The 10,333-nt window shown below is 35.5% G+C and overlaps 1 protein-coding gene across 1 annotated transcript in view; it reads right to left on the bottom strand.

Annotated features, from left to right (window-relative positions):
* The window catches only part of LOC106476351 (dopamine beta-hydroxylase-like), a 20,439-nt gene extending 15,462 nt beyond the window's left edge, over positions 1 to 4,977 (bottom strand). Inside the window, exon 1 of the mRNA XM_013937012.2 lies at positions 4,599 to 4,977. Coding sequence (XP_013792466.1) covers positions 4,599 to 4,910 — 312 coding nt within the window. The 5' untranslated portion in view covers positions 4,911 to 4,977. The remainder of the gene's footprint in view (positions 1 to 4,598) is intronic.
* Between the last annotated feature and the right edge of the window lie 5,356 nt (positions 4,978 to 10,333).

The following is a 10,333-nucleotide window of genomic DNA, read 5'->3' on the forward strand; positions in this document are numbered from 1 at the left end:
AAATGATGCTATACTATTTGTTTGATGTTACAAATGATGCAATACTATTGCGTCTGAAATCAGAAATAATGCTATACTATTGTGTTTGAAGTTAGAAATGATGCTATACTATTGTGTTTGAAGATAGAAATGATGCTATACTATTGTGTGTGATGTTAGAAATGACGCTATACTATTGTTTCTGAAGTTATAAATGATGCTATACTATTTGTTTGATGTTACAAATGATGCAATACTATTGCGTCTGAAATCAGAAATAATGCTATACTATTGTGTTTGAAGTTAGAAATGATGCTATACTATTGCGTCTGAAGTCAAAAATGATGCTATACTATTGGGTGTGATGTTAGAAATGATGCTATACTATTATGTCTGAAGTTAGAAATGATGCTATACTATTGTGTCTGAAGTCAGAAATGATGCTATGCTATTGTTTTTGAAGTTAGAAATGATGCTATACTATTGTGTGTAATGCTAAGAATGATGCTATACTATTGAGTCTGAAGTTAGAAATGATGTTATACTATTGTCTTTGAAGTTAGATATGCTGCTATACTATTGTGTGGGATGTTAAAAATGATGAAGGCACAATCAGTGATGGCGATGATTTAGCTTCGTATATAATTCACTCGGACCTATATTAACTTCCAAAATCATGAAATTTAATCACAATTTTATTAACTCTACCTATTAATTATTAAAGTAATTTAACAACGAGCTTTAATTGCTTAACAAAATACTCACATGTGATTTTAATAATGTCTTACTGTGTAAATTTGTATTGTCTTTTACGAGCAATCCACACAAACACAAAAACTACACAATTTATTAAAAGTGGAAACATTGTTAAATTTATTTTGTTATTTGACTTATATTATTAAGCTTTTTTTTTGCATTCGAATGAAATAATATAAGTACTTTAACCTAACCCCCGATTTCGCCCCATTTGTATATGTGTGTATGTGTATGATTGCTCTATGGTAGTAAGAAGCTCTTTAAAGAATTAGGGACATGGCCGAGTCTTTCCAGTGTGCACTGATGTGCGTATTAATAGTTACAGTATTTCTTGTAATCTACTTGGTGTGTTAAGCAAAGAGTGAAGTCTTGTAACAAGTGAGAAACCAAGAAAGACAAATATCAGTGGCAATATATTTTTACGTGCCTCAGAAAACATGACGCAACACGTTGAAGAAGGATCTTGATCTGAAAAAAGAGACACAAGTTATTTCTGTGATATATCTGTTCAACGTTGCATACCTTAAGCAGCCGGATAATAAAATGGGTAATAATACTATTCCGTACGAAGACATGCTGGTCAAGTCGCCAGACAATGGATTTCTGTGTGATCGGATTGTTGAAAAGAGCACTAGATGGAATATAGAAAGCATGCAGTGAGGAGTGGTGTGATTTGGACATGTAACTTTATGACGGATTCTTTTTGTATAAAAACTATACTACAGATGCATGGTTGTCAGACTAGATGTTGCAACATGGACGTTGCTCAGCCTCTGTACGTTTTTTCATCGCGAATTCCCGACAGCACAATATCACGAAAGATAGAATTATGTCATAGTCCTTTTAGGGGGAAAATATTCGTGTAGCAAAGTTGTTAGACAATGTAGAATCAAAGAACTCAACATTTCAAAGAGAGAACTTTCAGTGTTCTTCATTGAAGGAGAAAAATTCGCACAACAGAACATTTAATTATCAGTATAGATATGGACGTGACCTATGGTTAGTGTGCCAGACTGTGAATCCGAGGATTCATGGGGGTTCATATTCTGTTGATGCAAGATCGCCTTTCGTGAGTGCGCTATTAAGGAGATGGTGAAATTATATTATTTGATTAGAGTACCTCAAGATATGACGATGGAAGCTGTTGGTTAGTTGCCTTCCCTCTAATCTATCAGTTTAAAATTAGGGACGGCTAGTGCAGATAGCCCCTGTGTAGCTTCATGCGAATATCCGAAAACGCAAACAATTATCAATAACTTCTGATCAAAGAAGGCTACCTATACACTAAATCTTAACCCAGTAAGTAATGTTTGTTTGTTTGTTTGAAATTAAGCACAAATCTACACAATGGGCTATCTGTGCTCTGCCCACCACGGGTATCGAAACCCGGTTTCTAGCGTTGTAAGTCCGCAGACATACTAAACTTATAATGATTAGAATGCATTGATTCATCAACTGAGACTCGGCATGGCCAGATGGTTAGGGCGCTTGACTCGCAATCTGAGAATCGCTGGTTCGAATCCCCGTCCCACCAAACATGCTCGCCCTTTCAGCCGTGGGGACGTTATATTGTGATGGTCAACCCCACTATTTGTTCGTAAAAAGAGTAGTCTGAGAGTTGGCTGTAGGTGGTGATGACTAGCTGCATCCCCTCTAGTCTTTCACTGCTAAATTAGGGACGGCTAGCGCATATAGCCCTCGTGTAGCTTTGCGCGAAATTCATAACAAACAAACATCAACTAAATATCCCTCGTTATTATCGATATTTTCGGCCATATGCAACGGTCTCCGAAACTACCTCTCACACTAATGTTCTCCAATGTTCTCATCCTTTAAAGTTCATTAATTAGCTACCTTTCTCCTAGTCTATCACTTTAAAATTAGGGACGGCTAACGCAGATAGCCTTCAACTAGCTTTGAGAGAAATTCAACAAAACAAGCAAACGAACTCTTGCAATCTTGATGTTCACAAACTTCCAGGCACACTTGGATATCAGTGGCTGTTTTCATGATAGAGATAGTCTAAGTAACTGGAATGTCAGCATTCCTCTTTTGACCACATGCAACTTTAATAGATTTGTGTGTCTTAAAAATGCTCACAAGTGGATTTGGAAGCCTACGTCCGTGCACGCACACTACAGGGTCTGTGGAAAGTGTGTCAACTGGAACATCGTTCTAATAAAATACAAATTAGTCCCCAGTGTCTAAAGGGTAAACGAAACCTTCATCTTGAAATTATTAACCGTTCTGTGTAGAAATTCATACTATACCGTTTATAAAAAACTTAAAATTTGAACAACCAGTTTACCTACATACTCAGTTCATGATGAAAACGGTCATCATTGTCCAACACAACGTCTTATTTATTATGTGATAACTTATAGACAGTTTCACTTTGCCCCTTGGAATTGTAAAAACCGTACTAAAGGTATAATTATCCTGATAATTTAAACATCTGTATTGACTTACAAGAAACAGAAAATAACGTTAAAAATGTTATTAAAGTGTCAAAATATTTTCTAAGACAACGTTAGAATATCAGCACTAAGAGCCTTTAACCAGTGATGTTAATAAACGACTACCAATCAGAACTACAGTGAGAACTACAGCACAAAGCTACACAAAGGGCTATATGTGCTCTGCTCACCCCGGGTGCCGAAACCCGGTTTCTAGCAGGATAAGTCCGCAGACATACCACTGTGCCACTGGGGGCCTTACCTTAATAAGAAGTTAACTGTCCACTCAAAAATAGACAGGTCAACGACATGAGTTTTATCTACAATTGTGTTCAGGTACTACAGGTAGACCAGCGTAAAGAACTTTTGCTTCAGAATCTCCGTTCAAGCAGAATACAAATATGTCAACGTTAAGAACTTTTACCATAAAATCTCCGTTCAAGCACAATACAAATAAGTCAACGTTAAGAATTTTTACCACAAAATCTCCGTTCATGCAGAATACAAATAAGTCAACGTTAAGAGCTTTTACCACAAACTTTCTTCAAGCACAATACAAATAAGTCAACGTTAAGAACTTTTACCACAAACTTTCTTCAAGCACAATACAAATAAGTCAACGTTAAGAGCTTTTACCACAAAATCTCCGTTCAAGCACAATACAAATAAGTCAACGTTACGAACTTTTACCACAAAATCTCCGTTCAAGCACAGTACAAATAAGTCAACGTTAAGAACTTTTACCACAAAATCTCCGTTCAAGCACAATACAAATAAGTCAACGTTAAGAACTTTTACCACAAAATCTCCGTTCAGACAGTACAAATAAGTCAACGTTAAGAACTTTTACCACAAAATCTCCGTTCAAGCACAATACAAATAAGTCAACGTTAAGAGCATTTACCACAAAATCTCCGTTCATGCAGAATACAAATAAGTCAACGTTAAATAATTACACGAGGTGTACATAAATCGAAGAAAGACTGGGTGCTCTAGCTTTAATAAATAATCATTACGACACTGCTATCAGCATTGAAACTTTATGTAAGTTGTTTATAAAAAAAGCACCCAAGAAGAATGGAACATGCTAACATGTTATTTCAGTAGTGCATTCATGTACGTATATGATAGCCGATGATTGAAATACAATATCTCCATTCATGTACGTATATGATAGCCGATGATTGAAATACAATATCTCCATTCATGCAAAATACAAATAGGTCAGAGTTAAGAACCTTTGCCTCAAAACCGCTGTTCAAGTAAAATACAAACAGATCGACGTTAGGATCTTTTGTCTCAGTCCTCTGTTTAAGTAGAACAAAATAGCTCAATGTTATAGTGTCATCCAAATATGTCTTTTTTTTTTCTGTCGCATCCACAACGTAAAATCACGTAGAACCTCACCTGAAAATGCGAATCACCCTGTCTATCCACCCAAAAAATGCAAAGATCAGCACTGGAAATATTGCCTCGGTCCGAAAATCCAACTCCGATCCAGTCATTGGTATTTAGGTATGCTCTGACTTCCATAATGACCTCTCTGTCCACGTAGTTTATCGTCCAGTAAAGATGGAAGCGATCCCTGTGATCTAAAGGAACGTCAAAATATGAACCGGTTGTTGGGTCAACTTGCTTTTCTTCTTTTAATGCAGCTGGTAATAAAAGTTGTGCTATTGCCAAAGCAATACCAAAGATTAGGTGGCATCTCTCCCACATGGTTAGGAAATACTTCTTCAATGTGATTACTGAACCAAACAGACTAAACTCGCTGTGAATGACCAGTCCTTAAGTAAGGATTTTACCAGACCCCGCCTACTTATCTTGTTTTTTATCAAAGGTAGGTAGATGTTTAGTGAATAGGCCTAAAGAAAGACTTTATGAAGTAAATACGACGTTTTGCCGACCAATAGAATTATAAGGTGACCATTGAGAATGCGTGACGCATGGCATGAAGTTAGCTCTGCGGGTCCACTTTAATAATATTAAAATCAGTCGACAAATAACGGTAAGTTCGCCGTTGGAATCCATTCGCGACGAACCATATTGTTCTGGAATTTAATCTAAGACTGCAGGAAGTCTGTAAGGCCTCGAAAATGCGCATTTCATAAACGTGGAAGACATATTATCAATCATTCATTTAAGCGATATGACTTTTAGTTTTTGTTGAAAACGTTCCGTGGTATTTTCTGTTTTTGGAATAATTATTTAGCCTTTAGGGGTTATTAAATAATAGTTTGTTTGTTTTGAATTTCGCGCAAAGCTACACGAGGGTTATCTGCGCTAACCGTCCTTAATTTAGCAGTATAAGACTAGAGGGAATGCAGCTAGTCATCACCACCCACCGCCAACTCTTGGGCTACTCTTTTACCAACGAATAGTGGGATTGATCGTCACTTAATAACGCTCCCACGGCTGATAAAGGCGAGCATGTTTGGTGTGACGGAGATTCGAACACACACACTAATATACGTGTGTGTGAGAGCAAAATCCGTGATTTTCTTTATCTAAATTTTATCATCATTACATAGAATCATTTATTACCGTATATATTACAATGAATACATCTTCTTTGTGAAGGAAATTTGTTTGTTTGAATTTCGCGCAAAGCTACACGAGGGCTATCTGCGCTAACCGTCCTTAATTTAGTAGTGTAAAACTAGAGGAAATGCAGCTAGTCATCACCACCCACCGCCAACTCTTGGGTAACTCTGTTTATCATCGAATAGTGGGATTGACCGTCACATTAAAACGCCCCCACAGCTGAAAGGGCGAGCATGTTTGGTGGGACGGGTATTCAAACCCGCGACTTGCAGATTGCGAGTCGAGCTCCCTAACCACCTAGCCATGCTGGGCCCATATATATATATGTGTGTGTGTGTAACACATTCATACGCAATATATATATATATTTAACGCATTCATACGTATGCATAAATACGAGTATGAAATGTAAAATTAAAACAGTTAAATGACTTCGTTGACTGGTTATGTATATATCAAAGGATGCTCAAGAGTCAGAAGATTATTGTTGCTTGTCATACGATTTGAGTCACACACGATTATAAAATGGGTATCCAACTAACCGTTTATACATAATTTTGCAGTATTTGTAAATATGAACAAAAAACATTTTAATCCCTCCATACAAAGTTATATATGACTACGTGTCATGAAGAAAAGAGCCACTCACAAAGTTGAAAGTAGTAATACGATTGATAATAAAGTTGTGACAGATATATTTTACTTATTCCATTGTGTGTGTTTTCTTTGGACGAGAACTTCGTTGTTTAACAATTATAAACAGTTTCTTTTGACTTAGATTGAAAATTACAAAAGTTATTCCGTGAAGACAGTACATGCTATAGATTCCTGGCTGCATATTTATTATTATTTATCTTATAAGATTAATAATAAAATGCCCCCCAATGGCACAGCGGCATGTCTGTGGAGTTACAACTCTAGAAACCGGGTTTCGATGCCCGCGATGGACAGAGTGCAGATAGCTCGTTGTGTAACTTTGTGCTCAACTACAAACAGACAATAATACAAAATTGTAAAACACTAATTCAGTATAAAATCCTATCTATGGTTGTTGTTTTTGCTCCTAAACACAAAGCTGAAAAGTGGGCTATCTGTGCCGTACCCACTGCAGGGATCGAACTCTGATTTGTATCATTAAAAGTTCTCAAGCTTACCGCTGAGCCACCAGGAGGGAATAGTTAGGAATATAATATAATTGAAAGCGAAAAAAAAAAGAAGACTGTTGTATTCAAAATATTGTACGCCATAAAAGAGTAGTTTCATATTTTTATGCTATTAAGCCCCTCTATAAATATTGATGATACGCACGTCAAGTATCATGGTATTTATATGGATTAAGTAAGCACCCTACTTCGCTCTTTCTTGTACATCTGTTGTACTAGCATTCCTAAGAAACTATTAAGAGAAAGCCTATGCATATTACCTAAATCTTGTCTTCGTTTCAGATGGAATTCACGTTACAGTTTAATAAAAAGTATTCCTCAAATGAACAGTTAACTCGTGAAAACTGGTAAATGTCTCAGTCATTTCAACCATTTAGTTCACTGTTTCTCTCGTAAAAATTCTATTGTAATATGTAAAATCCATTTTTAATATTGATAAATTCCTAACTGACAAACAAACTATTTGGTGCTATAAGATAAAAATAAGCTAACAACCAAAAATATTCTCGGCAGTTCTAGTAATATTGTGCTCTGCTATTTTAGTTTATGTTTGTTTGTTATTTCATATTCTAACGTTATTAAATATGAACATTTATCATAGTTCGTATTAATATGCAATTTTCATGGATTGTATCACTGCGAAAGTCATTGGAATTATTGATCGTTGCAATGTTTAGGGTTTAAATAACAAATAAAAGAATGGACTATTGAAAACCAAGATGGTTTTGTGTTTATGTACTGTACACTGAATGGAATTATTTTAGAACTGACAGCTTACTTATAATTTATTAAAATAATTCTCTACTCGATTCTTCCATATTTCATTAGGCCGACAGAATAATTTGTTTGTATTATTTTAATTCTCGACTTTTAATGCAGTTTAAAGTAAAGATACTACCCTGTTAGCCAGGTTACTCACATAGCTCAACGTTATGTATTTCTTTTCCAAAATTGTTATTACGTAAGTGTTATTCTGTTATTTTCTTCTCGTTGTTCTTCGGCTCCGACGTGTGTACTCTGAGGAATAATCAGGGAATCTAGGAATACTAGACTGTTAACCTAAGTTAAAGCTAAAGCATTAAAACAATTAATAGAGTTTTCACGATCACGAAGCGAGTTTTTCTTTGTAATAATGCAACAATTTCTAGCCTTTTGCGTCATAAAGTATGAACATTTTGATTGTAAAATCAACATATTATATAATAACAGTTCTTATTTACAAATCGAGAGTGGTTGTCATAACGACATTTGCCAAACAACAAAGGTATCAATTTTGTACACCTTTCTTTTCTTTTTTCTAGCCATACATACACAAACTACCCAAATGTTAAACTTTAAATTCTTAGCATTGAAGTTTCGCAACCATTAATTCACCCTCGCACAGAAGTACAATTTTCCCTTCAGTATCATCTGTCCATTATATTTATCAACAACTCACACTAAAGCCTGAAGGGGCTATTCGTACTTAGAACAATCAATGTGTTATGCCACTTTTACCATGGTAATAATACACATCCTTAATATAAGCCGCTAGTTCTGAAAATATTAAAATAGTTCTTCATAAACAATATTTTTTTTAGCAAATTGTATCTTATCATATTCTTTAGAAACGAATCATGTATGTGGTAAAAAACTATTAACACATTTTATGAAGGATAAAAGTGATACATGATTATGAAATTCATTTTATTTTATTTTGACACTAAACTTTTTTAACTAATAGTTCTTTGTTAAATACACTTTTTCTAAGCCTGTTGTGTTTGTTTGTTTTTTGAATTTCGCGCAAAGCTACACGAGGGCTATCTGCGCTAGCCTTCCCTAATTTAGCAGTGTAAGACTAGAGGAAAGGCAGCTAGTCATCACCGCCCACCGTCGCGGGTACGAATCCCTGTCACACCAAACATGATTGCCCTTTCAGCTGTGGGGGCGTTATTATGTGACGGACAATCTCACTATTCGTTGATAAAAGAGTAGCCCAAGAGTTGGCGGTGGGTGGTGATGACTAGCTGCCTTCCCTTTAGTCTTACACTGCTAGCGCAGATAGCCCTCGTGTAGCTTTGCGCGAAATCCATAACAAACAAACAAACAAACCAATATTCATAACAAATAAAATGTCAACAATTTTTTGTAATAAATATAATGTAATGACAATAAATTTGTATCATTAACCACAGTAATAGTTCATAATAGGGATCGTCCATTTATTTTTCTTCATTATTATTTAATATTGTTCCACCAGCCTACAGCAAAAATGGCTGTGAGTATTGTAATAAAACTTGGAGAGTATTACTAAACACATTATTTCGTATTATTTATGGTAGTTTTAAGTTTATTTGACTACCTAGCAAATAAGAGCGGCAAATTGTTTTAATGTAGTCTGTGGTTTATATGGAGCCCCATAATCTAATATGCATGCATGTGTATATAATTGCGTGCAGGCCGTCGATGTAATTTAATGTTTATATGGCAAGTATGAAACAGGTACCATAGCGGTCAATAACCTATTGTTGCAACTGTACTGATGTCACGTATCATTTGTTTATATACAGGGTTCCTGCCCTTTCGGATACTACGCTGCTGACAAAATCGCAGTTTTTTTACTACTGCAAAATAGACTTCAGCCATGTTATATAAACGTCAAGGCTGTCTCCCACAACATAAATATTTAAGCCATATTTTAAAAAATAGCACCAAGCTCAGTTTCGAGCATTGAATCGGCAGCCACAGTGATGGCTGATGGTAAGTGTCGAATTATACTCCACACTGCCTGACTGCGGAATTTATAGATACTGCAGATAGAGTAACCATTCTTGCAACTGACTATAAGGAATGGCAGGAATCGTGCAAGTAGGAGATGGGAAAAGTTAGTGTTATTCTAGGCGAAAGTGAAGCTGAAATTTTGTAGTTATATATTTGATTTAGAAAATATTTAGTTTGACATAAAGTATGCATCGTCGACGGCCCACCAGAGTTTAGGGTCGTCACAGTGGAATAGGGTAGTAGAAGTGTCATGACACAAACTCAATCAGAAATAGATGGGGGAAAGGTATATTAATATAATTAATTCATAACTGTTAAGGAGAGGAAGAAGAGGGGGTAAAATAAAACAACTATATGAAATATTAAAAATGGTTATTTGTAAACATATACTACTATATTGTGGTACATTGTCTAATATTTCTATTGAATACATATGCATTCAGCCATACAAGTTGAAAATATTATATGATTATTTATATACACGGCTTTACAACTTAAAAAATATAAAGCCTGTATACATATATATATACTAGCCAACATGCATTGCATGTGCATACATATTGTTGCGTCAGCGAGGTCACGTGACTAGTGTCACGCCACGTTTCTAGAACTATCTTGTTCCTTCGTGAATGCCCTAGCATTTACTAGATATATGTTTGTCTGGTATATATATAT

The sequence above is a fragment of the Limulus polyphemus genome, unplaced genomic scaffold (assembly GCF_000517525.1).
Source record: "Limulus polyphemus unplaced genomic scaffold, Limulus_polyphemus-2.1.2 Scaffold155, whole genome shotgun sequence".
Classification (NCBI taxonomy): domain Eukaryota; kingdom Metazoa; phylum Arthropoda; class Merostomata; order Xiphosura; family Limulidae; genus Limulus; species Limulus polyphemus.